Here is a 27,609-nt window from a genome sequence, read left to right as displayed (position 1 = left end):
AGTCCAAACTGCAAACTTAATCAGTTTAATATATTGCAAAACCAAGAAATGCAGCAAATTTTGGCACATCGACTTTAAACTTACTTGATTATTCGATTGTCAAAAGAGTTGTGGATTTTTTTTTTTTTTTTAATTTATTCATTTAATTATTGGTTCTTTAGTCGATTAACTGATGCAGCCCCAAAGTGCAATGTCAAAATGTTTATTTATTTGCTTTAGATGCAGGTGCACTCAATACCGGGGTCTCAGCTCTGGCAGTAGTCCAGTTCATCGACTGTGCTGCGGAGTCGCAGATCTCACCGTGCATGGATAGGTCCACCAGTGGACCACCACACCACCGTCTGCCTCCGCCGTGGTCGTGCAGGCTGACACACACCGGCGCTGGAGAGGAGGCGGACCGAAACCCGGCTGCAATTCACGACACGGAGCAGCGGCCGCAGCTAGAGCAACTGTCATGTGAATCAGCTGGACGAACAAGGAAGGGGGTAAACAACAACACCGCTCCGTTTCTCTAAATTAAGGTAAAATACTACGTGTTTTCTTGGAAACAACATGTGATATACCGGCAAAAACTGTGCACTGTAGCCAGCTTTGTCCCAGTTTATCAGAAAGTGGTGTTCATTTCGTGACTTCTGTGCAGAATTAGCCATGCTATCAACAGCTAACCCTTTAGCGTTGCCAGCCAGATAAGTTGGCACACGCTCTTGCCAATGGGCATCTCGCACTGTGTGCCTTGTCATTGTTCGTTTTTCTGTTGCTAACTTTGAACAAGACCGACACATCACGTAAACATCATATAAATAGCAGATTTAATAATTTTTACCACACAAAGTCACACAGCAAGGTAGCTACGGGCCCGTCTGCAGCCACACTGCGAGGGACATTTAAACCCCGTTGACTCGTATATCAAGAAGTTAGCTAATGTGGTAGCTAGGCTAGCTTAATAGTTAGCGACGCTTTCCCCTTCCTAACTGCTATCCCCTATTCTGTTGAGTCAGGTTCCATGGACACATATCAAATTAAAGCCGAATAGTACCCAATGAGTGTACAATCTAAATACAAATTAGCTGGTCAGCTGAGCTAGCAAGCTACGCTAGTTGTTCAGCCATTATTTGGCATCATAACAAAACGTAGGCTAGTTGGCTAGTTAGCTGGCTTGGCAGACAACAAAGATCAGCCGAGCTACACACACTCATGCAGTATTAAAAGCGAAACTATAGTTCAGCCGGGATTTAATTGTCCCAGGGTAATAGCAGGTGTGTGTCTATAAACAAATAGGAATGTTTGTTTAAAAATAACATATAAAAACTATCCACGTTTTGAAATGATTGTTTTAATATTTGAACAAAGAATAAGGCTGTAAACACATTGTTTCTAAAAAGCGTGGCTGTTCTTTTTTTCTTGGTTTTTTTTTTTTTCCAAAAACTTGTTTCAACCTACAATTCCCTGTTACATAATCGAGTCGCACGCCATTGTAATGTGGTTTGCAGTGAAGTAGTGGTACTAAGAAATATAAGGTTGAACATCACAATAACTTCTCTCGGGGCAATGTGATCCTTTGTCTGGAAGCACAGTGTAGTCGGAGTTGGGAGTGGGATGGATGGATGGGACAAAAATCTGAAAAGGGTTGTTGGCATCAGCAAGGATCAAAGGATCAAATCGACATTTGTTGAACCTCTAACTCCATCTAGTGGTGAATAATTCACACACCAGCTGCCTCATAGTCCAGTTAACACCCCTATAAATTACCCTTTAAAAAAAAAAAAAAAAAACATTTTGGCAAGCGTAAAAAAAAGGTGACTCAAATCAATAAAAAAATAATTAAACACTATAGCAATATTAAAAGAAGAGAATAACAGGCAACATAACATTAAGTTAAAATGATCACACAATGCATGAGTTAATCACCATGAAGTTTAAAGCACAGTGAGAATTTAAACAAACAAAACTTGATTACTTTTCAGTAACCAAATGTGTTTCCATCTGTTCATTTACAATACAAGATTAATGCAACAGATTTTTTAACTTAACATTTTACCCTGTCGGTCATTCTCACCTACCATCTATTTTTTCAAAGGAGACTATATTCCACTAATAAAATATTATTAAATACTTTTGTACATAACCCACATAGATAATGAAGCAATCATATTTTTTTTACCCAACCCCGAATCTGTCAACATGAAAAGCCTACTATAAAATAAATGTAACATGAAATGTAAATTGATGTTTTTTATCCAGGTTATATTTGGGGAGGTGGCAGGATGGCGGGAGCAGAGGTGTACACCCCTGCAAACCCCAACTGCAAGATTATGACCTTCAGGCCCACCATGGAGGAGTTCAGGGACTTCAATCAGTACCTGGTTTATATGGAGTCTCAGGGTGCACACCGCGCAGGCCTGGCTAAGGTAGGTAACATTTTCATCCTCAACTTGCATAAAGTAAAAAAAAAAAAAGAAAAATTTAAGGCAACTCTGTTCCTGTTTCAACAGAAAGCCTTTACTCCTCTGTTTGTCCCTCAGGTGATTCCTCCTAAAGGCTGGAAGCCCCGTCGTACCTATGACGACATAGATGATCTGATGATTGATGCTCCCATCCAGCAGATGGTAGCTGGCCAATCCGGGCTCTTCACTCAATACAACATTCAGAAGAAGCCTCTTAGTGTGCAAGAGTTCAGGCGGCTAGCTAACAGTGACATGTGAGTAACATGGAGAATTTTAAACTGTATTTAGTGTCTGATTGATTATTTTAGTATAAAATGTAATAAATTAAAATTCAATAAGAGCATTCAGTTTCATTAAAATCTAGCTGATTTTTGTGCCGCAGAAGTAAGAATCTAACGTTTTGGTTCACTGGGTACATGACTGGTGTATAACATCTAGAAAAGAGTAGAACCTGCTAATCTTACATAAACATAAGAAAAGGTTAAAATTAGTGAAGGGGAAGAAAATGAACAGCAGTTAGGGCCATTGTTAACAAGTTGATTTCCAGACCTTCAATAAGTTAATGATCCCACATGTGTCTGAACCAGGGGCTGAATGAGTGGTTTAAAAGTTCAAGAGTGATATTTACTAAGGATAGAAAATGTAGCTGATACTTTTACTTCCTAAAGATTTTCATTGTACAAGACTACACATGCCCAACATCTGCAATACCAAATGTAATTTCTTTCTCCTCCACAGGTACTGTACACCTCGCTACCTGAATTATGAAGATCTTGAGAGGAAATATTGGAAGAACCTCACTTTTGTCTCACCTATATACGGTGCAGATGTTAGTGGCAGCCTCTATGATGAGGTAGATGGCTTTTCTCTCTTTTTCCTTGTCACCTGTTCTTCATTTTCCATATGATCGGTCTTCCTGGCTTAGCTTTCACTTATTTCTTTATCGGTTCAGTTTTCTTCATTGGATCTGCCATTAGCAGAAGTAATAGTGGAAACCACTTTGGTAGACTGTACATACATTTATTACACCTGAATCTAGCAATTTGGCCTTAGGTTGGATTTCTTTTTTGCAAGGAATGAGTGGACTGAAAGCAACACATAGACCACACCAGCAATGGATGTACAAATGCATCAGAATAAACAAAATAATCATAAAGATTTTACACATAGGGAGATCAGCAGGGAGTATCAAGTCTAGTCTAATAATTTATCGTTTTTCCTTCATAATACAGGTTCAGATTGCACTTTGCCCAGTGTAGAACTACATTTAAAATCAGTAAAGCAATGTAGATATTTTGGTATGAAACATGTTCCGTACTAAGAAAATGTAGTATGTGCTACAGCTTTTCTTTAGGTGTAAAGTGTTTTATAATAACTGTAATTAATTGTCAGTGCCAATGTTGTGGCCGGAAGCTTGGACAATCTTCTTTCATCCTCATCCTCGCTTTAAGAAAATAGGCCACTGAAGTAAAAATCCAGTTTTCAACCCAAAGCAGCACTTTTCAAATAGGACTTAAAAGGCATGGTACACATGGCATTTGTCACTTAAGTAGAAGCAAAGTGGCCATATTTTGGTATTTTGGTGGCACTGTTTTCATTGTTCACTGGTCACAGTACACACACATTAAATTAAACTTCTGCTTTTTTTTCTGCTTCACATTTCACTAGCTTACAATGCTGCTAGTTAGGTTAATGGTCCCAGTAGTTTAATGGAGAGCAGTAGGAGTGATGTGACAGCCGACCAACCTGGAGCGCAATGCGTTACATTATACTCTGTATAGATGATACTGATTGGATTATAAACGCTGTCGTCAACTGCTAACCAGAGTAACCACTGTTACCCAGATCTCTAACCCGTGTTTCAAATCTCCTAGGATGTAGAGGAGTGGAACATCGGCCACCTGAACTCAATCTTGGATGTTATCGAGGAGGACTGTGGTGTATCCATCCAGGGGGTTAACACTCCGTATCTATACTTTGGCATGTGGAAGACCACTTTCTCCTGGCACACTGAAGATATGGATCTGTACAGCATCAACTACCTCCACTTCGGCGAGCCCAAATCTTGGTTAGTGTGGGACAGGGGGTAAAGAAGCAACAGTTGTGCAGCACAATGCAATCCAGTACAGCAGTATGACAAACTACAGCCTTAATTATCACAGTGCTGTGTCACCTGCCATCTTTAGCATGATTTCACGATTAAAGAGGATTTTAATTAAGTACAGTGCCATAGGTTCCATTTGATATACCTGGCAGTTCAGTTGAATGTGGCCCTAAGGGTTTTTTCCCTTATTGCTTGTTTGCACACCAAGGAGGAGGTCACGTGCAATGATTATACTTTGGAAAGTTCAAGTACTAATGAGAATAGAACAGGTACAACATATGCAGCATAAGGGATTTGATTGCTTGTCTAGGGAGGGGGTGTGTTTGGAGCTGTGTTATTCTCCAAGGGTGTGAGCATATGGTTTGATTTCTTGGAAGCTTTCATTCTCATCTGTACAGTGAGGAAGGCAAAACGGAATATTTTAACCAGTCAGCCTTGTGCTATGAATAGTTTCTGTAAATTTGCCTTAAACACTACACTACTGATTAATACAAGTGTATTAGTAGTATTTCTAATACTAGCACTACCTCTACCACTCCCAGTTCCGTGCTCTCATTCTCTCCAAATCTTGGCAAATGGCAGCCTCATACTTCTTACGACTGACATTTGATTTCTCTATTTATATGTCAGGAGTGGGGGTGTGTGGAGAAGTTGCCTCGCTGTGCAGATCGTACATATTTGACAGATTTTTGAGAGGGGTGATCTAGAGGACACATTTATTGGATTTTTTCAGGAAAAAATAACTTCTTTTGTAATGAACACTACAGACTGGGACCAGTATCAGTTGACAGTGTCATAAACTGGCTGTACTCTTCAAGGGAAACATGATAAGAGCAATGATATTGAGATTGAAATGAATTGCCCACATGGCATATTTTCAGATGTAGATGCAACAATTAGCTACTTTGAAGTTGTGAAGCTTTCTTGTTAGAATTTCATAGAAGAGCTGTATTGACCAGAGTAGTATGGTAACATCAAATCAATCACAGAATATTTGTTTCATGGGTCTAGGTCGTATTTGTTAAAGCACTTTTATTGTTTAAGAGGAGAGGAGCTGGCTTATTCACAGCTTCTCTTTAAAATGAAAAACTAAAAAATAGAGGTGAAGAATGCAGGTAGATCAAAATGAAGTTTGCTTTCTATTTCTTTGTCAGCTTGGCTTGCTCCATTTCTCTCTCCCTCTTGCCCTGGAGGGAGTTCTGCTCATTAGAGCAGTGAGCCCTGCAACCCCACAGGGATCAGTGTCACAGCCAGACAGTGACACACATATACACAGAGACACACACACTCACAAAGACACACACACTAGGCAGTAGTGTGCCAAGTACCCACACACATTCAGCATACCTTTATCATCTTGCACACACATTCACACACACTCACTGACGTACAGTCTTTCATCTTGCTTCTATTTTGACATCTCGTCCCTGGAGGGGAGCGGCTTAAAGATCCACCCCTCTCACCCCTCAGTCCCCTACCCTCTCCAACTACCTATGTCACCTCTACCTGAGGTTGCTTCCCCCTCTCACCCCATCTCTCACTTCTCTGTTAAGCTGACAGCTGATATGATGATAGAAATGCCACAGACCGGAGGGCGGATGGTGCTAGTCAAATGGAATGCCTAGTCAAACCTTGAGGGAATTCTGTCACGGTCCCTGGGTTTCTCACCAGGAACTTTGGGAGTAGTTAAAATTCAGATTGCGTCAGCAGTGTGGCACAAGAAATTGTGGAATATAAAAACAACAAAATAAGATTCTCATCAGCAGTCAATGATGATTATTTTGTTGCTATCAGAGATGGAATGAGGCTCGTCTTTTGAAAATTTCCAGAGACCAAGATTTTTATGCATTAGGAAGTCTAAATTGTAAACGGTTAGCATTTGACTGGAAAACCTATTAGCAAGCAGATGAGAAAGTTCAGCAGATACAGGTAATTTGAACATTTGTATGAGGTCAAGAATAACCTCTTTCTATGTGTTCAAATGTAATATGTTTATCAACAGTGCTGTGCTGGAACAGGGTTCATCAGCCTTTATGCAATTATTCATTTATCCACCACTTGATGGCAGTCTTGAAACTGTAAAGTTCTCCTATTGGAAACTTGTCTGCAACCGTCAGTGTATGCTACACTGTAGGCATAATGAACAATACATGTTCAGAATTTCACATACACAGTGAAAAATAATTCTGTCTACTCCATATCTCTCTGTTGTCTCTGACAGGTATGCCATCCCCCCTGAGCATGGAAAAAGGCTGGAGCGTCTGGCTGCAGGTAAAATAATTGATATTCTTTTTGTATTCCATATAAATGGAGGTGGGGGAGGCAGTTAAATAATTACTAAACCACCATTGCAACATACAGAAGCAGGTCTGCATTTAACAACAAGACACAGCACAATTAAACTCAGCAATGAGAGGGCACTGGAGGTAACGGCAAAGCTAAAGATGCGGCATGCTAATGAACTCTGACTGCAAACATGCAAAAACTGCCGCGAGTAAAGATGTAAACTCTACAAGCACTTATTGTATTGACAAACCACTTTAGGAAAATCCATACTGTTTGGCATTAGACTAAAATAATGCATAAACTTACATTTACAACTAGATATTTTTAAATGTTTCAAGTAAGTGAAATTCATGACTGGCTAGTTAAGTGGTTAATGTAAGGTGTACTTATTAGGTCTAAGCTTGCAATGCTGATTACTTCACTGGATAAGTATCACAGCAGACTAGTATGTGCCGAGTTGTTACAGACAGTCATCCAGTTAACAGAGGTAAAATGATGAAGTCATCTGTAACAACTAGTTTTTAATGGTGTTTGCATGTGTGTGTGTTTGCATGCGCAGGTTTCTTTCCCAATAGCTTCAAGGGGTGTGAGGCTTTTCTTCGTCACAAGATGACGCTAATCTCTCCTTCCATACTGAAGAAGTATGGCATTCCCTTTGATAAGGTAGGTTCTCAATCTCTTTGAAAATTACCCTCAGTCCTCCTCTTCTTGCCATTTATGTTCCCTTTATTTTCCAACTTTAAGAAGAGAGCTATTCCTATTACGAAAATTAGCCGTGGTTGTTTTTATTGATTGCTGAAATGGCTTACTATGATTATTTTATTCCTTTCTATTTTCTTTCTCTTCGCTCATATTTGAAAACCGAAAGGACAGTTCAGTGTTTTGTCACTTGTCTCATCTTATGAACTAGTCTCTCTCCCTTTGTTTTTTTTTTCCCCTTAAATGAACCGTCAGATTACTCAGGAAGCTGGAGAGTTCATGATCACCTTCCCTTATGGCTACCATGCTGGCTTCAATCATGGCTTCAACTGTGCAGAGTCCACCAACTTCGCCACTGTGCGCTGGATAGACTATGGCAAGGTGGCCACACAGGTAGCATCCAGCTTATATTAGTCAATACAGCTAATTTCAGTTTCATTTCAATTTGCGACTTACAGTATCCCACAGAACGGAATTGATTGTAATTATGTCTCAGTACAGATGGGTTCTGCCATGAACACAAAGCAGGGCCTCTGTTTTTCTAAAGCAGAAATATTATTTGTCCTCCTCCTTTCTGTCCTCCAGTGCACATGTAGCAAGGATATGGTAAAGATATCCATGGAACCCTTTGTGAAGCGTTTCCAGCCTGACCGGTATGCTAACTGGATGGTGGGCAAAGACTCGGCACCTATCGACCACACTCTTGCCACTCCCAGTACAACGCCAGAGCTGCAAAGCTGGTTGCAGAGGCGCCGCAAGACCAAACCTGCTAATAAAGGGTACTGGATTCACACTCGCTAATGGTGCTAGTGGGGTTTTAATCGAGGAGTGGTGCTGTTTGGTGTATTTATGATATAATACTTTTAATATAAACACAGTCCTCAATGTTGTCAATAAAGATAGGCGAATGAAATTTTCTATGCAACATTTGGAGATGCATCAGCTTGTGATGATGAACTAAATTCTAGATAACATAAAAAAAAAAAAGCCAAGTGTGCTTGTCTCCCAAGTCACAAAATTCTACTCTTGCTTTCGTTGCTTTTCAGTGTTAATCAGGGTTTTCACTTTCAATCTTCTTTGATGTCTCTCCCTTCTTACAGCAGTAGCCACTCTAGAATGCGCTCCAAGCGCCTCAGAACCACAGAGGAGCCTGTTGGCCTGGATGGCAGCTCAAGTCTGAGCAGCAGCAAGAGGAAAGGCCTGGGTGGTCCGGGTCCTGGGTCCAAGGTGCGAAAGTCTGTAGCAGGAAAAACCTGCGGGGAAGAAGAGAAAGAGAAGAAAAAAGAAGCGGAGTCAAAGCACAACCAGAATCAGAACGCTATTCAGCTTTCTGGTAAGAGACTGACTGATGGCACTGGAAGGTATTTGAGACTTTGAATATCACTTTGATGTGAAGAGTGCACAAGCTGGCCTTGCAGTGAGTGTATGTGTGTGCATGATTGAGGCTGTTAGTCTGTGTGCCTATTTTCTTATAGTTTCTCTCAATGCAGATCTATAAAAATATTTTGATAGTCCTTGTTTACTTGATGGTGGATTTTAATTTTTTTCCCATCCTTTTATCCTCAACAGATCCTTGCAGACAGATGTGTGTGGTCAAGGTAAATCGTGTAGCGAGTAGTAGTTTGGGATTTTCCAACAAGGAGCCACCCCACAACTCTCACTGCAGTTTGTTTCCCTCCCCTGCTTCACCAGTAAAGAAAGACCTAAAGGCAGAGACAGTCACTCATATTGATCCTCAACACCTCTCAGGGTCAGGGGTCACGAGCAGGACTCCTGAAGGACTCAGACAATGCCCTGAGGCTACCCAGACTCATCCTGGAATTAATGAGTCAAGGTGTTGCCCTCCTGAACCACAAGACCTCTCAACTTCTCAGGACTGCTCTATCAGAGTCACTCACATGGAGGCCAGCAAAATCAGCTCATCTTCCCACACAACAAGCGCTTCTGCTGAGACAGAGATGAACTTGTGTCCCGCTGACTGTGAAACTCAGAGATCTAGTCCCTCGTGTAGAGAAGACACTATAAGCCGAACACCAAACACTGACAGCAGCATGGACACAGGTGTTGAGAATTACACTAGCAACACTGCTAAAGCAGAGAAAACGGACACAGTTGTTGATCCAAAACACAGCAATCCACACTCCACTACAGAAGCACTTTATGGTCTCAAAGCTGAGCCAGTAGAGGGGGATAGTTACACGTCATGTGGTCCCCTCTCCCCTTCAGGACACAATTGCAATGCAGAAAAAAGCAGCACTGAGGAAAATCTCTACCCTCCTCTGCTACAGAGGAATGCAGCGGATATGCCACAACTCACTCCCGAGCCAGCAGATAAGGTTGGAATCTGCCCTTTGCCACCTGTTCTGACCCAAGAGATGCCCTCCCTCACCCCAGCTAATGATACACTAACTGATGCCCCAAAATCTAGACTGTGCAGTTACCAGGTTGCACCTGTGCTACAGCGGGAGACGCCAACTGGCTCTCTGTCCTCACATGGAGCCAAAGAGGAAAAGAGAGAAACTGAATTAATGATATCAAAAGAGTCTCTTACTGTAGAACACGCCGACAACTGGCATTTAGATTCCCCGTATAATTGCGAAGGGGCAGCAGTGTCTGGTTTAGAAGGAAACACGGCTCATTTAACTGCCAATGCAGTGCACAAAATAACATCTGGTGGTGTCCATGAAATGCTAATAATGCCAGACATTACTGCAGAGAAGGATCATGCAAAGCTGGAAAATCTTACTCCTGGACAGAGTGATGCTACCCCTGGCCAGCTAGTTCAGACTGATGCATCTCAAACAGAGCAGCAGTCCAACTTAGCTGAGTTAGCAAGTAAAGAGAACTCCAAAGACCCAGATCAAAGAGACAGCACATTCAGTCTGAGCAGTGCTGGCTCCCTTTTAATTGGTACCTCAAACAATAATCCCCCAGCCCCTTCTCCTCCATCGTGCACTCAGAGTGACAGCCACTCAGCATTACAGCTAAACCACCACACTACATACTCACCTTCATATTGTACTTCCCAGAACCCATACATGGAGCCCAAACCATTCTCCAGCAGCATCTGGAAAAACTTCAGTTCCCAGGGACCTGCAGTGCTCATCCAGAGTCTGCACCCAGAGCTCCCTTCTGACTTCACCCATGACCCTCTACCTTACACCATGTGGACTGAACCTCAGTGCAAAGAGGTCACAGACCTGGAGGACCCAGCCCAAGGGCTCCGTGAATCGGAGAACCAGGAAGAAGAAGGTGGGCCTCTCACCTGGGCTCAGCTCGAGCCCACCTCTTTAGTTTCAGTTGGTGCTGTGGAGCCCCTGGGGCTCTGTGGAGATTATGAGCTCCAAAGAGGGGAAGTGGATGGGGCTGAATCCCTCTCCCTGTGCAGGGAGCTGGGGAGACAGAGGGAGGCAGAGGAGAGTCTGCATTCAGATACTGCTGTTTCATCTCTCGGGATGGGAGGAGGAGAACAGGATGGGGTGTCTGATATGGAAGAAGGGGGATCTGATGGCGAAGAGGCGGAGCAGCAAAGTAGCGCCAAGGGAGAGAGCAGTAGTGACTCATCTGATGAGGAGGAAGAAGAAGAAGAGGAGGGAAATGATACAAGTAACTATGAGTGTTATGAGTCAGGCCTGGAACCCGGGGAGGTTTGTGCTGTGAGTGTTTTTTTGTCTTCTATTTTTTTTTAAACACACAATCATAGGCATTCAGTCTTTTGTTCAAGTTTAATACCAATACAGATTATTTTCACTCCTAACTCCTTCCACTGATGCCTGTTCATACCAGTACCCTGCCCTGTCAGTGAAGAAGACCACTAAGAGCTGGCGTCACCCTCTCAGGAAACCTACTGCAAGGGCTGTACCCACCGCTGTCAAACAGCAGGCCACCAGTGATGATGGTGGGCACCTTCAAACACACACACACACACATACATGCAGAGTTCACACATTTCGCTTAAAGACATCACTAAGGTTTAACCTTAAAAAGACTTCAGCATTCAGACAGTGACAAAAGGAGCTATTATATGTCAAGAGTCATGCTCATTAAAAAAAAAAAAAACCCAGGGACATTTTCTAGTTGTGGTTGGTGCTGCATAGTGGGTGGCACCATGCCAGAAACCATGACCCTTTGACATCTGTTGGTTGCTTTGCAGTGAACCAGACTACAGTTGCCATAACTTTCTTTTTCTTTTTTTTTTTTAGGCATCTGGGTTTGTCGACCAAAACCCTGTTTTTAACATTCTTATAAACCATGACATTTCTTTTGTTAAAAGGGTAGACTAGCTAGCAAGGAAGAATTCCAAGAAATAGAGCATTCGTTGTAATACAGTTAAAAACAAACTTTGAAATATTAACTAACATCAGGTAACATTTGTGTTTTCCCACAGCGTAGCTTTTTATAACCATTGAACCATTCCACTCTGCGGTCCCCACTTCCCCTCCTCATTTTTCACATTTTATGTCCCCCCAAATGATTCTTCTGACGTCAATGCGCGCATAAACCAAACAGATTTAACTCTCAGGCCTACCACAGTAAAATGACCCAGCGATAGATACTCTATTTGTTTTTAGGGTTTTAACAGGGTGGGAGGAAGGGCCCTCCATTAACAACTACTAATGCACATATACACACAGAGTCACATTCATCATCTCCGTCGTTGTGAAAAAGGATGAATAATTCAGCAGCCATTTTAGTTGTTTATCCCCGAGTAAGAAATGACCATGAAATGACCATGGCTGTGAGAAGCCTATTTTATGATGATGAGAGCTCTTAATCATTTTGGGCAATTTCATAAACAGGCGCCTATTTATTGAAAATTTTTCAAGTCACTGGAGGAAATTGTCACCACTGTGGATGGATTAGATCTGACTTAGCAGCAAGTCTATTAATACTGCTGAAGTCAATTGTGAGAATGATGCATGCTATGGTTTTGATGTTCATGTCACATGATTTTTCAGACTCTTAATAGGCTTAATTAACTAACAGACAAGAGACTTGCACATGGTATTACATGAATCACCATCTGGGCCAGAGTAAAAGAGGGTACCAATTGAATAGATAAGTGATTGCAAGGTTGTAAGGCTTTATTTTGTCTCTTAGAGCCCCCTGAAGCAAGCCTGGCAGAGGAGGAGGAGCAGGAGATGGAAGTGTGGGCGAAGCCGCTCATCTACCTGTGGCAGAACAGGAAGAGCTGCTTCACAGCAGAGAGGGAGTACAATGCTCACGCAGCCAACATGCAGCCGTACTGTGCTGTGTGCACACTCTTCATGCCCTATTATCAGGTAAAGCGCAGTTCAACACAAATATATGATTAATATCACTTGGTTGATGCATGTATCCAAAATGCATTGCAGTTCCATTAGTGCATATATGTATTGCAAGATGGTTCTCACAAGAATATCTACATACTGGAGCATAAACACACCTTAAAAAATGACTGTGTCCTTGCCACTGAGCTGAAGATGGAGACACCAGTATGAACGGGGAACTCTTGGCTTTCATCCCTAAAGCCTCATTTGGACCATGTGTTTTTTTTTTTCTACAGGGCGGGTGGGGTGATTTCAGTTTAACCTGTACTGGTCAGTGATTCCAGTCCTGTCTTAATTCCCCATAATTTAAAGGTTTAAGTCTTTAATTTTTATTCATAGGGTTGCACTTACTGTTTCCGTGTTTCATCAGTTCAGCACACAATACAACAGCTGAAATAAAAGATGTTCCTAATCTGACAAATTATTTAGTAGCATCAGTTAACTCATACAATAAAGGAAAAAGTAAAGACCTTGTAATGCCATGTTACAGGTACAGGACATGTACTAGTACTTGTCTCTTATTTATTATGAAAGCATAGCCTCATTGACATCTTGAAAGAGACATTTAAGTAGCTGACAACTGTTTGTGTTAATGCTTAAATTACTTCTAAATAATTACCTGTAAATAATGCTAATATTAACAGTAATACTAGGCCCGTCTGTGATGAAGGCCACAGGGTTTTTCCACTGGCTAAAATGCTGTCCAGATGAGCCAGTTTTATTTTGAGGGAGGATGGGGAAATATTTTATTCCCCACCTCCCTGTGTGATACGAAGAATTTTTTAAGAAGAACATGAAAATCACCTATTCATTTTCTTCCATAGCCTGAAGACAAAGCAGAGGATAATCGACCTACCACAGCTAAAGACACTTCCAGATCTTCCTCTCCAATGGAGGGCCCCACACGCCCCTGTAGTGGTCTAAGGAGGACCAAACCCCTCATCCCAGAGATCTGCTTTTCTTTCCGGGAGCAGAACTGCCCCCCCACCCCCACCAACCCTCTGCTGCAGGAAGATGGCACCTCCCCTCTGCTGTACTGCCAGGGCTGTTGCCTGCAAGTCCATGCGAGTATGTATGTAGAAGGGACGTAGTTTGTGTGTACATGAGAATGTGTGAAAGAGAGGGTGGTGTGTCCTGGTGTTGTAAGTATAGTTTCTTGTTCCCAGACTTCATAGTTTCTACTTGTCACCTACTGCGCAAATGCACATTGTTTGTTTGTTTCTACATGTTGTACTTGTCTCTCTGATGTCATTGTAAAAGGGTCAGTGAGTTTAAGTCCTGACTCACTCCATCTCAATGTTCCACCTCCCTCTCTGTTTCCCTTTCTCCCCCTCTCTCTGTGGTTTGGGGTATTTTATTTCCCTCGGCAGCCGAATGAGGGTGAATCCTCTGTCTTCACCACACATACTTCCTGTCCAAAAGCCCCAAGCCAGTGCAACAAGCCCTCACACACACTCTCAAAAACCCCTGGAGCCTTTCTTTTCCACGGGAAGCACAGACGCAGTACATTGTGCATTATTGCAATCCCTCATTCACACAGTTTAACAGGCCTAGATCTTCTCTCCAATCCATACACATTTTGCCAGTGTCTTAAGCCTTCAGCCAGTCTTCCATAGACATGTGCTTATGGACACAGACACACACACAAACACGCACTTACTTTTGAAAGTCTCTCATATTGTCCTGAATCCACAGCTTTGAAATTACATTGGTTCTCCCAAAGTCAGTTTCAATCCCTCATACTTTCTTGACAGTAGTTTTGATCCCACCTCATCGTGGCGTCTACTGAGGATTGGGGTCTGCTGTAGGTGTTATGTAGAGACTGTGTGAGTGCTACACTGTTATACACTGTATGTACTACACATGTACTTGCTTGCTTTGTGTGAGTGTGTGGGAGTAGGAGATGAAGTGTATGTCATTTGACACTGATGAAAAAGCCACAAGTTTGGTTTTGAGACCGAACAAGAAGTACAAGTTGATATTGCTTTCCCTGCGTACTGTTATCTGAACTCAGGAGAGGAAAGAGAGGTGAGCTTAGATTTTATGTTTGGTTTTTTGATGGATAGTGAGGGGAAAGAACAGAGACATACACTCATATACAGAGTTTAGTGTTTCTCACAAATAAAAATTCCCCCCAGCTTATGTTTGTAAAGCCTCAAACCCATGGATTTTAACAAGCTGCCAGTTTTGAAAAGAAACACATTTGTCTTAGTTTCATATTTAAAATGTTTTTCTGTTAGAGGCTACCACAATTTATTTTTTTTGTAGAACATTTATGTGCCTCGGCCACACCAAGGACACAGACCAAAACTAAACAAAACAATAATATTTATACAAAGTGGTTTTTCATAGTACTTCATGCTTTGCAGTGTCTGTCAGCCATGTCGTATGGGTTACAAAGGACTGCACAAGTGTCTGAAACTAAGTATACTTCAGTACTCATGTCAGTGCAAGTCTTGCACGGCTGCAGTTTCTCAAAGCCCCCTGATGTGTGGATGAACACACAAACAGATACATTTAAAAACAAGGATACACAGATGTACAGCAACTCTTCGTCCTGTGTTGTCTGCATTTCTTGCTTAACCACACCAACATTCCCCTACACACACGCACCATAAAGATCTCCATTTCCACTTAGTCTGCACTACTGTGCATGTCTGTGTGGAACAATACCACCTCTCTGTCACGAATCTCTGGAAACAATGTGGATGTGGCATTTTATTCTGTTATTTTATAACTGATGATTGACTTACCATTTTCTGTCACGATAGCCATTTTCTGTGAAAGGTTCCGGGATACTATGCCAGCAGGTTAGAGTAAAGCGGTTCAGCAGTATTTCAGCGAGAATGAACGTTTTCACTTTTACATTCATTTTGATCTTTTCTCATAATTTTCATCCTTTCCTTCTACTTCTAGGTTGCTATGGTGTTGCCGCAGATGACGTCAGTGAGCAGTGGTCGTGTGATCGATGTACAGAAGGAAGCTTTACTGCAGTAAGATATTTTTTTCCCCTTTATGATGCCACTTTTCATTTCTGTGACAGCCATTTCTTAGAAGAGTTGTAACTATAAACACATTACAGATTACAGTAATGCATTAACTCCAAACTAACCTTTATCTCATGCTAAGGATGTTACTAGGGGTAATATTTCTTTAATCAAAGACCACATTTCCCAAAATCTTCACTGTTCCTCTCACAAAGCAGATGTTGCCATTTGGTGTGCATTGTCACTTTGTGTGCCTTATCTTGCTTTACTGAGGAGGTGAACATACTTTTTAGTGCATAAAATAAATCTCCCTTTTTAATATAAAACAGGCTTGTGTTGGCCCATAGTCCTCGCTGTTCCCCTTGTACCTCACAGTACTTTGTGTCATTTTCAGATTTTCCCAGAGTCTGACCTTGTGCCACACACAATTCAGTTATAACATGGAGATGTTCACATAAGCATATCTAAGGATATTACTAAATGGAAGAAAAATATCTTTTTTTCTCTCTTATTCACGTGTCTCTCTTTATGTTTTCTCAGGAATGCTGTCTCTGTAACCTCCGAGGTGGAGCTCTGAAGAAAACCCTAAACGACAAGTGAGACATGCTTTTGTTCTGCGATTAGCCCTGCATATTCATCTCTGATCTCCAGAGCTCAGACAAATGAATTGTCAGTGAGTCTTAATCATTGTAATGCATTAATTTGTTTGTTTGTGTGTGTGTGTGTGTGCATGCTTGTATATATAGATGGGCCCACGTGATGTGTGCAGTAGCACTGCCAGAGGCAAGGTTCAGCGATGAGGCCAAGAGAAGTCCCATTGACACCAGTAGAATCCCCATGCAGCGATACAAACTGGTGAGGAGACACACACGCGCACACACACACACAGACGCAGTACTGGAATTCCCCAGGTCCTCGAGGACCGGCTCGGTCTAATTAATGAAGTGTTCACAGTTCTAATTAACAATGTGAGACGAACATGCCCGCAATCAAAGCTAGATAATTAACCACTGGTGGGTGGGACAGGGCTTGTGTGTGTAGGGCTGCCTGAGTGCGGGTGTTTGTCTATACATGTGTGGGTGTCTGTCTGCCTGCGTGTGTGCGTGCATTTCTGCATTCATTGTGTGTGTGTTTACTTAATGAGAGAGCTGAAGTGTGTCTCAGCAGACCTGACATGTTGCCACTATAGTTAGCTCTGTGCTGCAGGCATCATGATAGCTCAGCAGAAACCGATGTGCTGGAGAGGTAGATGTTAACACAAGATAGATAACAGAGATAAATACTGCCTTCCATTCCAGCTTACATTATTCTTTCATTATCATTACATTACAGAGCCAAGCTCTAGCCTTGTAAGAGGGATATTTGATTGATTATAAAATCAGTTGGGACTCCCTAAAACACCCCGAAACGCAGTGTAACTTGCTTTAAATTTAGTATTCAAAGCTACAAAAAACAATAACGAATAACAAAGACATGAAGACATGATTTATATACATGAAGTACAATATTTGATTGTCAGCATAGTGTAGATATAAATTACTTTATTAGATACATCTAGATAAAACAAATGTAGTCTGAAGGTTATAATGTTCAGTTTTAGTTGAAAATTTTTGAGAGAGATGTTGATTCAACTGGTCCTTTTGGAGGCTGGAGTTTGTGGTGCTGTTGCATTATACTGAAAAACCTTCCTGGTATTTACAGTGTTTTACTGTAGACATCATTAAATGTCAATTTGGTAGACATCACCCAACCCTACTCATTGTAACAATACTATCAAGTTGAAATTAGCTTGATGTGCCTAATAAACTGGCAAATGAATGTATAGAGGCTTCAACTTTTTAACAAGGGCTGCAAATAATGATTATTTTTATTATCGATTAATCTGTCCAAGAGTCCAAGGTGACATTTTTGTGAAAAATGACTAAAACTTATATTCAGTTATAATAGTTGCTGATTATTTTGCTGCTGATCAACTAATATATTGATAAATGAATCATTGCAGCTCTAGTTGTAACATGGAGAGAACCAGCATATGTTACCAGTATAAGTTCCTACATGAGTGCTTACCCGAAAATTGTTCAGGGGATACTAGTGCATTGTCACTGAATGGGACGCTAAGTTTGTGGACACAGTGACATTACCCACAGGGTATTTACAGGGATATGGTTCATATCTCCTCACACCACAGTGAAATTAAGCTCATTTGGATATGAAACCACAAACCACAAAGTCAGTTTCCATATCTATGGGCCAAAATTTGAACAAATTGAAAACTGTAGTCCTGACTGGAAAGGGTTGGAGGCTCATAAAAAAAAGCCTCTGACATGACCCTGATGATGGCCAAAATGTTTTATATCTCGTAATGACCTGAATTGCTTTTTTGAGGAAACAGGATTTCCTTCCTTATCTGTTAAATGCTGTTTGGGTTGGCACATTGCCAATTTTCACTTGACACCACAGATTTCAGTCTTTCTAACAATGCAGCTAAAAGCAGATTCTTTGAAAATCATTCACAAGTATATTGTAAGTATTGCAAATTTCTTCCCTTTGGAAGGTGTATCGGATCTGATTTCATCTATGACAGCAATCTGTTTATTCACACTACACGATGACACAAAATCTTTACTTTCTGCTGCCAATTTTTCACTAATGAACATGCTGACACAAGTACTTTTTGGATGGACTGTGCTTCAGTTGATAAAACAGATGGGCTTCTTTTAAACAACCTCTTTTGAGTTCTAATTTGAGGTAAAACATGAAACACAGCACAGAATGTTCGAATAAATAATAAGCCCCATCACACATACCGCAGTAGAAAAAAAGCATTTGTGTTAATACAGATTTTATTTTGATTGATATTTAAATCATGTGAAATTGTGATGGTGCACCTTTCACTTTTCTCCACTGTTTGTATAGTTGCTGCGTGAGCCACTTGTTTTTAAAGCTTGCATTGAACCCATTGCTCCTGCAGCAGCCCAGTACATTCATAATTTACTATCACACAACACACATGCACACAGGCGCGCGCACATACACATTCATAATTTACTGTGGGAATGTTCTTAACGCATGGTTCAACACAGGCACCCAAATACACCCCGGAGAAGGCATGGGGAAAAGTGGGTTAGGCTCACACACACGCACACACACACACAACTCACACACTTTAAAACATAAAACTATGTCGACATATTTACACTACTTTATGTTCTCATAAACATTGTTTTTCCACTGATAAATGTAGAAGAACACAAAAAAACACACACACGTAACCCCCCACCCCCCCTACACACACACAGGTTGTGTTGCACGCCAGTCAGAATCTTGTCATGCTGGCCTCGATAGGTGGATGAGACAGCCAGGCCAGTTCATCACTGCAGTGCTGTCCATAATGGAGGAGGTATGGGAAATTGTTTTATGAAATGTAGGCCAAGTTAGTCACCAAGAAAAGCACTGAGTGAATGTCCCACAGTTCAGAAATAGTGGAGCGGCAAAGCTTCATTAATAAAAAAAACAAAAAACAAAGGGGAGTTAAAGATTTTCATCCCCCATGTTAAATGAATGGTTCACATTGTCTTTTCGGTCGACTTGCAAGAAAGAAAAAGGACCTCTCTGAAAGTCTCTGTCCACAATACCTCCTGATTCTCAACTGATATCTGAATTAAATAGCCTAAGCTGATAATAGTAAAGGCAAAGCCAGCCTTGCTGGCTGTAGAGTTTAAATTTAATTATTGCTGGCTAGGTTAATTAATTAGATCAGCTATTGATTTTTCAAAGAAATGAACAAAGGGCATTTATTTCAGAGGCTTACCTGATAAGGACAGGGACTATACTAAAAAAATAGTTTAGTATTCCCACAGCATCACCGTCTTGTCCACCTATCATATGCTGTGCTACTCTTCCTGGGGCTGTGAATATTTCCTGTTTTATATATGTATATATGTGTATATATAAATATAAATATAAAGACACACCCTGTTCTTCTATGCACATGATAAAATAGTGATATGATAGTTTACATGTCATGTGGCCCTTCCATAAGTTAGAATTCCTCTTCACGAACCAGCTAATTCCCACCTGAACTCACTCACTACTGATGCACATCCTCTGGGGAGTTGTTCTGTATATAGACATATTATCTGTCAACATGTATGGATGTTTCGTTATGGATTCCCAGGAATTAGATTAATGAATAAATTACCTTCAAAGCGATGGGAAGCCGCACTGCAAGGGAGACAAAGACAGGGCAGGGAAGCGAAGCGAAAAAAGAGTGCATACACGGGTGTTTTATGAGGAGGAGAGTGAAGGAAATGGAGTGAGATGGGAGGCGTGCGAAAGGGGTGAAAGCGGAATGGGGAGCGAGGAGGGTTATAATGGGAGGATGTCGTCATTTTTTCCCTTTAGTGGGAGAGCGAAGGATTTGCGGGAGAGAAGGAGAGGGGAGATGTCACAGTAGAGGAAATGGACTTGATGGGCTGTTTGGTGCAGAAAACCAAGGCATAGTCTTAAAAATTTAGGTATGAGTGTCTTTGCGCGTGGATGCATGGCAGTGTTTGTGTGTAGGATGTGTTTGTGTATCATTCCCTCCAATGTGCAACTGTGTACTGCTCACAGAACTCAAATGTCGGGGGGTACCACAACAAAGACATAGCAGCACTGGTTTGTTGTGGAAACCTCAAATGATGTCATCTGATTGGTCGTATTTGAGGGTTTCCTTGTATTGTAGCGGTGAAATAACTGGTTTCTGTCAACTATTACAACTGGGCTCTTGCTCTCTCCTCGTTTTGCTCTCTCATATCTGTGTTTTGTTTACGCCACCGTATCCAATAACAGTGTGTTGAGCAGATTTCACAGATATGATTATTTGGAGCACATAATGGCTTTAAATAATGTTAGAGGTTCATGCCACAGCCGAGCAATGATTCACTTAGTGGGCTTTTGTCTTTAATTCGCTGCTGTTTTTCTCAAGCCCATATTCAAGGTTTCTCAAGTGGAAATAGAGATTTTAAATTGCTTATTGTTTTTTTTTTTGTTATTTTGTTTTTTTTTTTACCCCCCTGTTCCAAAGGCTACACTGTTGAACAGTGTTAGGTTTCCTTCACTACCATAAAGATACTGAGTGACTCAGAGTTGGTTTGATGTTACTGACGGTCTTGTAGTTAGTTGATGAGCATTGATTTTTGTTAAACTGCACTGATTTTAAAATTTTAGTTTCTCAACCAGTCCTTTTATGTATGTAAACAGCAAAGCAGAAACTCAAGCTGCTTCTATATCATTAAATTATTCTACATATCTGTATACTGTTCATGCTCAACTCTACATACCATATAGTTCATTTTGTAGAACACACTACGCAACGTGAACTATGTTTGATGAGACTTTCACATATAAGCAGAAATTGCCATTCTTATCATCACAAACTGATTTATATTGATTTAATCACAAAATTATCAAACATTTACACTGGTATTGGCTGGCATAGACCGCCTGTCCTCCTGCTTTGTTGTGCATTGTATTGTTCAGAAACTGTCGTTTGACCAGAGGGGTTTTTCAAAAACAAGATTACCAGCATTTAGCCAGCACTAGCATTATCCCCATTTTTGCCTCTTTAAATGGCATTTAAATGAAAGGGAACTTTAGTTGTCTTGAAAATGCTAATTATCTTATTTTCTTGCTATAAATAAATCACCTGGCTTAGATCCTGGTTCATACTTCAGAATTGTTCAATTGTTTAATGTTATATTGCGTCTATTCCATCTTGTACAAGCAGTTCTTGAATCAGGCTTTACTCCCCTGTAATCTGATCACGCTGCCTCTAAGTTGCCTTCATGAAACCGATAAATCCTTGTTTGGTTTGTTCAGCTCATTCGCGATAGGCTCTTCACAAGCCCTGTTTTTCTGGGCTCCTTCATGAAACCTCTCTCTGGTTGCTGTTGCTGGAACAAGGTGCAAAGCATTATAAGACAGATTTGACCTTTTTTGCACTTAATTTGTCTATTAGCATTTCACTTACTGATATGTCTGTATTATTTGTATGTAGCAATGAGAATTTGGATCCATCTTGCGTCTAACCTCAGTGAATTCAGGCCTTCGTTGGCCATCGCTTGGTATTGACGTTTTGCTCTGCTCTGTCTGTGTTCACAGAAGTGCATCTATTGTCGTAAACGCTGTGCGGGGAAGCGGCAGGCAGGCGCTTGTATCCAGTGCTCATGTGGCCGGTGTCCCACCTCCTTTCATGTGACCTGTGCCCATGCTGCTGGTGTAATCATGGAGCCTGATGATTGGCCGTATGTTGTGTCAATCACCTGCCACAGACACCAGTCACGGAGTTCGTCAGCTGTAAGTTATAGGACTGGTGTTTTTTATAGTCGTTATGAACCAAATTGTGTTCAGTAATAATGAACAATGAGCATTGTGTTGGCATGTTATCAGCCTTGTACAAGATTGGTAGAGATAATTGGCGTCATTGGCAACATTTGGCTAATGTGAGAAAGAAATTGTTGATGGCAAAAAATAGATCTATACTAGGTAGTTCTGCTACAGATGTTTGTGGTGGGTTAGCTGAACATGATACGACACACTTGTCTGCCTAAAATTACCTAATTAATAATAATTAAATAAGGTGATTGCTTCTGTTGTAGCAGCCATACAACATCAACAGTCTGTAGAAGTCTTAACATGTTGATGTAGAAAACTCCCACCTCCAGCAAAAGCTGCAAAAAATAACACATTTCCCTTTGTCTGTCACAGGAAATTATTTCCTGGTGTAAATACTGAAGAATGTGTTGGTTCTTCTTACTCTACTGACACCACATTAACAGTGAATAATGAATGACTTACACCTGCTCGGGCAGGTGTGAATGTGAAGTTACATCTTAACTCTATGTTGTAATTAACTTGTATTGGTGCAACACATTGGCTATGTTCAACAGGAGCTAAATTTAAACTCATGTATCACTGATGCCATAGGTGGCTGTATACTAAGTGGACTAACTGTGAGAAAAAGCTGAAATATCTTTTTAAAATGCTTTATTTGCCTTAAAGGTTTAGTTCACTTAAATTACAAAAACATTTTCTCACTTTGTTTTGGTTTTAATTTGTTCTCTACAAAGTAGTTTCAGTGAAAACTGTCCATAGTAAGGTCTGTGAATTATCTAGAGTTATGAGTGTTTTTGGAAAGACATTTTATTGTTTTTTTAAACAAAACAGAAAAAAATTAAATGGAATTTTCAATGCTGCGAACATCACAATTACATACTTGATGCCATGAAATGTGAATAAGACAGTGTTTTTTTTTGTAGTTTGGGGTTCAGAGCCTTTAAAATGGAGAAGTTAGTTTAACATTATACTGTATTAACTGTCATACATTAGTTTAATTACATCTCCCTGCTCTGTCCATACTAGAAGCAGCGAGCATGCCAAGCGTCCATCTCACTGGGCCAGACAGTGATCTCCAAACACAAGAACCTGCGCTACTACAGCTCCAAGGTCACGCAGATCACCTCTCAGATGTTTTACGAGGTCATGTTTGATGACGGCTCCTTCTCCAACGATACCTACCCCGAGGATATAGTGGTGAGAATATGTTTAATTAGAAACAAGTTCAAGAGGTCACCTCCCAGTTGTACAAGGTCATATCAAATATTAAAGCCCTCTCATTTGAAAGGAGCTTCTTTTTTTCAGGGAAGATTACTGGTTCTCAAATTGTCATTGCATGAGGGATTACCTATAAACTCGTTTTAATATCTTACTATAAGTTGTGCATCTGTAAACCCAATGTGATCAAGAGTGATTTTAAATCAAGTCTCTAAACCTTTCTGCAAGCACCATGAAACAACATGGATTTCTGAAAAGGCCATTCATATTAAAGCAGAATATCAGAGAACGGCTGAGTTGTCATGGCAGCAGCAAATAATCACTGACTTCACCGTTCTTGATGGGTTGAAATTTATGGATTCGTTCAAGTGATTATGGTAATGACTGAGTCACTTGGTGAGCTTAACACTGTTTAAGACAAGTAGCTGTGACAAACCACATGCACACAAAGTTGTGTGTTACTGTATTAGTGAGGACATTCCACTAATTTACATTCAATCCTGAACATCAGTCTTAATTCACCTGGTCTTCTTTAGATGTACAGCAAATTGTACAACTCTTTAATTCTTACTTCAAAACCCTTAAATAAAACAAATTATTTTATCTGGAAATTATTATGATGATGTATATTATAGCAAAGTAATGGTAAGATACCATTTTTAGTACCATTGGCCCAGGTGGTAGAGCAGGTTTGTGGTTCGATTCCTGACTCCCCCAAACCCAGGTTGCACCAGGAAGGACAGCAGCGTTCAAACCTAATCAAAATGAAATATGTGGATGGTTGTCCAGCAACATAAAATCTGACCACGCCATTGGTTTCATCAGGGCCTGATCAGATAATTTCATATTCTAATTCATGTTTTGTGTATTTGTTTTTAACATTATTTACCAAATTTTTCAAATTTGAAATTGTAAATTTTTGTAGTAACTTTTAACCATCAAGGTGTGAGATAAATTCAGAAAATGTGTGTTAGAGTCTCCATAAACATTAACAGCTTAATAAGGTGTTGAAATTATGGTGAGTTTCACACTTTGACAGCAGAATTGTCCAATTTCCTATGATACCAAAAGTTTGTTTTAAGGTGAGCTCAGTGATTTGGCAGGTGGGCTTTTCAAAGTGCTCTGCTGTTTTCAGCAGCAGGATAGAGAGGCTGTCTGAATGGAGTCTAACCATGACATAAACCTAATTTGAACAGTAATTCTAAAACTAAAAAGAGCTCTTTTCAGCGTCAAACCACCCACTGTGAATAACTTTTCTCATGCTTCTCATCTTTTTTTTTTTTCATACATTTTGATACTCAGGCACTTATACAACCAATCAGTCGTTATCAATCTCTTGTATTTTTAGAGCAGAGATTGTGTGAAACTGGGTCCTCCTGAAGTGGGAGAAGCTGTTCAAGTGAAATGGCCGGACGGGCTGTTCTATGGTGCCAAATACCTGGGATCCAATGTCTCCTACATGTACCAGGTACACATACATGCTCTGCACACAAATGCAGTCATGGCAACAGTTAATGCGTCAGGGAAAGACGGACAAGACACAGTTGTGCAGATTAAATCTTTATTTCTGTAAGTGCTGAAGAAACTTGCAAGCTCAGTTGTAGGTCAGAGCGAGAACTTGAACTCCCTCAGCATCAGAAACATCGTGACTCCACTGACGTTGTGGAGAGGTGAAGGGAGAGGAAAAAGGAAGAAAACACTTGAGACAGAGAATGAGGGAGGTGCTGAAGTCATGACTAAAGAAGAGGAGATGGAAGATGATGATGGGAGGGTGAAAAGATATCGAGAGGAAATATCGTTTAAACAGAGTGAAGGCAGATGGGGAGGGGAAGAGAGATGGAGAGAGCGAGATAGAGCGAGAAGAGGAGGATGAGAAGGAGGTGACAATCTGCATAATTCAAACTCACTGAAATATTCACTAAGCAAAGAGTCATGCGGCTTCCACTTAAAGCTTTATTTAGTTGAGCTGGGCGTCAACCATTAGTTATGCATAAATGCATCTGTGACGCACACACTCAGTTTCAGATAGGTCAGAATTTAGAAGAAAAAAAAGCTGAACCAGAACTTTCCATTGTCAAGGTATGTTTAGGTATGCAACTGTTCCAGGGTGTATTTTACTTCTAGATCTACTTGGCTTTCAAAAATGTAAATTCTAGGGGAAAAAAACCCAAACAAAAAACAAACACTGTCATATCACACTGCATATTGACACAGTTTTCCCCTTTAATTTATGATGAAATAATAAATTATCTTGCTTTCCATATGAAAAAAAAACACTGGATGTTCTGTATAAACCTCTGTATTGTTAATGCTGTGCTAACCCTACTTAAAAACATGTTTAATTTTACTACAAAGAACGCCATTCTGTACTGTCTTATCCTTGACTGATGATCAATTGTAGAATATTTTTAGGAGAATTGTAACTGTAAGTAAAAATAGATGGTAACTGGGAAAAAAAAAGGCAGAAAAGGTGGCAGTCCTTTCTTCAGCTTGTTAGGCTTATTGCTCTGAGCCTTTGGTAGTAATTGAAGAGCATAATCAACATTTTTTTTATCAACTCCTCTCTTCTCTCATCTGAATAATGGTGGCTGGACAGTAAAAGGGCAATGTGTAAAACAGATTTTTGAAAGGGAAAAAAAAACCTGATACTGTAGAATTAGGGGTGGACAAAAATTGGATTTATAAAGTAAGCAGTGAAAATTATAACTTTAACCTTGTCTGTGCACAGGTGAATAACAATTGTAAAGCATTTGGGATAAATGTACATTACTTTTTTTTTTTTTTTTTTAACTGCATGGTTAAGTGCTGAATATTTTCATGTTATCTCAGGTGGAGTTTGAGGATGGGTCTCAGGTGCTGGCAAAGAGAGAAGACGTCTATACTTTAGATGAAGACCTACCTAAAAAGGTGAAACGTAGACTTGTAAGTATTAGGCTTAATGGACAACACACAAACTTAAAAACATAACTTTGATAATCTAAAATAGTGATGATAGAAAGTTCTCTTACCACCTCGAGACGTTTTCTTGTTTACTCACTGGTGTTCTCCCATGCCGCCCTTCTAAAAGTCCACGGCCTCAAGCATGCGTTTCCAGGACACCTTCTTTACCACGCAAGGGGAAAGGAAACGGCAGAGAACACCCAATTCACGCTTCCAGAAAGACTTTGTGGCCCTGCCAGGCCTCCGTACAACTGCCAAAAGCACATGGGAGCAACGCAGCCACAAAGGGAAATGAAGTCATGGACAAGGATCAATGACAAATGAATGCACTGAGTTAACAGTGGATGTAGAGGGGAGGTTGTTTGTATGACTGTATGTGTGAGTTTGCTTGTGTGTAAGTGTTTTTGGATCTACTTCCATCCTGACAACTATTGCCCACACAACTTGTCTGTGAATAGATCAGACAAGACGACGTGAGGGAATAGGTGATCAGGGTTAGATGGATGTTAAATTGCGTGCGCTTGTACATTACACATTAGTGATTGGTGAATGGGTGGTGTGACACGCCGGAGAAGATTTCTGATTGGACAGCTGAACTCTTATAGAATGGGCTAACGGAGGGCAGTGTTGCCTCAGTTGCCTAGTGCTTTCACATCTGTCAGGGAAAACAAATGTGACTTACAATTGTCACATCACCCTTTTTGAAATAAAGAACAAAAACTTTTTTCTTTGTACATGAGAAATTCAAAAGAAGATTTTTTCTAAATAGCTTGCCTACGGTAGCTTTTTCGGGGTCTGTTATTTCTGGTTTTGATTTTTGAATATTTATGCACTTTGCTTGTAGTATTTTTTTCCTCATGTCTTAATGTTTCGCCCCAGCATGTTAAACATTGTCTCCTAACTGCTTCTGCTGGGCCGAGTCCAGTTACCCCACAATGGCTTCCTCTCTGCATGTTTTTTTTTTTTTTTTTTTTTAATCCATACTTTCACAAAAATTGTGAATTGCAGAATAAAGGAAAAAAAAAATAACTGACCACATGTTAATCACTTCCTAATGGAAAAGATTCAGACAGGAAGCCTGTGTGTTGGATTTTGCGCCCTCCTAATGTGAAATGCTACTGTTGCTCTGTTAATGAAACACATTGTTGAAATTATTTAAAATTTGTATTTATTTTTGGCTTGCTATAGTTAAACTATTGCTAACTGCTGTAAGAAAAACAATAAAAAATTACATATGTTTTTTT

General features: G+C 40.5%; 1 protein-coding gene across 6 annotated transcripts; it reads left to right on the top strand.

The window, feature by feature from the left end:
• Positions 1-397: 397 nt before the first annotated feature.
• On the top strand, positions 398-27,609 carry kdm4c (lysine (K)-specific demethylase 4C). Of its 6 annotated transcripts, none has more exons than XM_041035849.1 (22): positions 417-521; positions 2,242-2,408; positions 2,523-2,698; positions 3,183-3,297; positions 4,319-4,512; positions 6,770-6,819; positions 7,394-7,497; positions 7,789-7,926; positions 8,119-8,312; positions 8,637-8,866; positions 9,103-11,189; positions 11,320-11,431; positions 12,634-12,815; positions 13,667-13,910; positions 15,759-15,835; positions 16,370-16,425; positions 16,576-16,684; positions 21,974-22,168; positions 23,234-23,404; positions 24,774-24,893; positions 26,255-26,347; positions 26,493-27,609. In XM_041035849.1, exons 2-22 carry the CDS (start codon positions 2,265-2,267, stop codon positions 26,658-26,660), a joined length of 4,959 nt encoding a protein of 1,652 aa, XP_040891783.1. In that variant the 5' UTR covers positions 417-521; positions 2,242-2,264; the 3' UTR covers positions 26,661-27,609. The 6 variants fall into 6 exon arrangements, with proteins under 6 accessions (XP_040891788.1, XP_040891783.1, XP_040891784.1 ...); XM_041035850.1 differs by having other exon boundaries at positions 8,634-8,866; positions 23,237-23,404; XM_041035851.1 differs by having other exon boundaries at positions 8,634-8,866; positions 26,255-26,332.

Source organism: Toxotes jaculatrix, chromosome 4, assembly GCF_017976425.1.
Source record: "Toxotes jaculatrix isolate fToxJac2 chromosome 4, fToxJac2.pri, whole genome shotgun sequence".
Lineage (NCBI taxonomy): Eukaryota > Metazoa > Chordata > Actinopteri > Toxotidae > Toxotes > Toxotes jaculatrix.
Note: the sequence above shows the minus strand (reverse complement) of the source record. Positions and strands in the feature narration are given on the sequence as shown.

Bases quoted from the DNA above. Each gene is read 5' to 3' on its own strand.
- kdm4c (XM_041035848.1), top strand. From the start codon at position 2,265: ATGGCGGGAGCAGAGGTGTACACCCCTGCAAACCCCAACTGCAAGATT. The intron at 4,513-6,769 runs GTTAGTGTGGGA...TGTCTCTGACAG, and splicing joins TTCGGCGAGCCCAAATCTTG to GTATGCCATCCCCCCTGAGC. The intron at 7,498-7,788 runs GTAGGTTCTCAA...ATGAACCGTCAG, and splicing joins ATGGCATTCCCTTTGATAAG to ATTACTCAGGAAGCTGGAGA.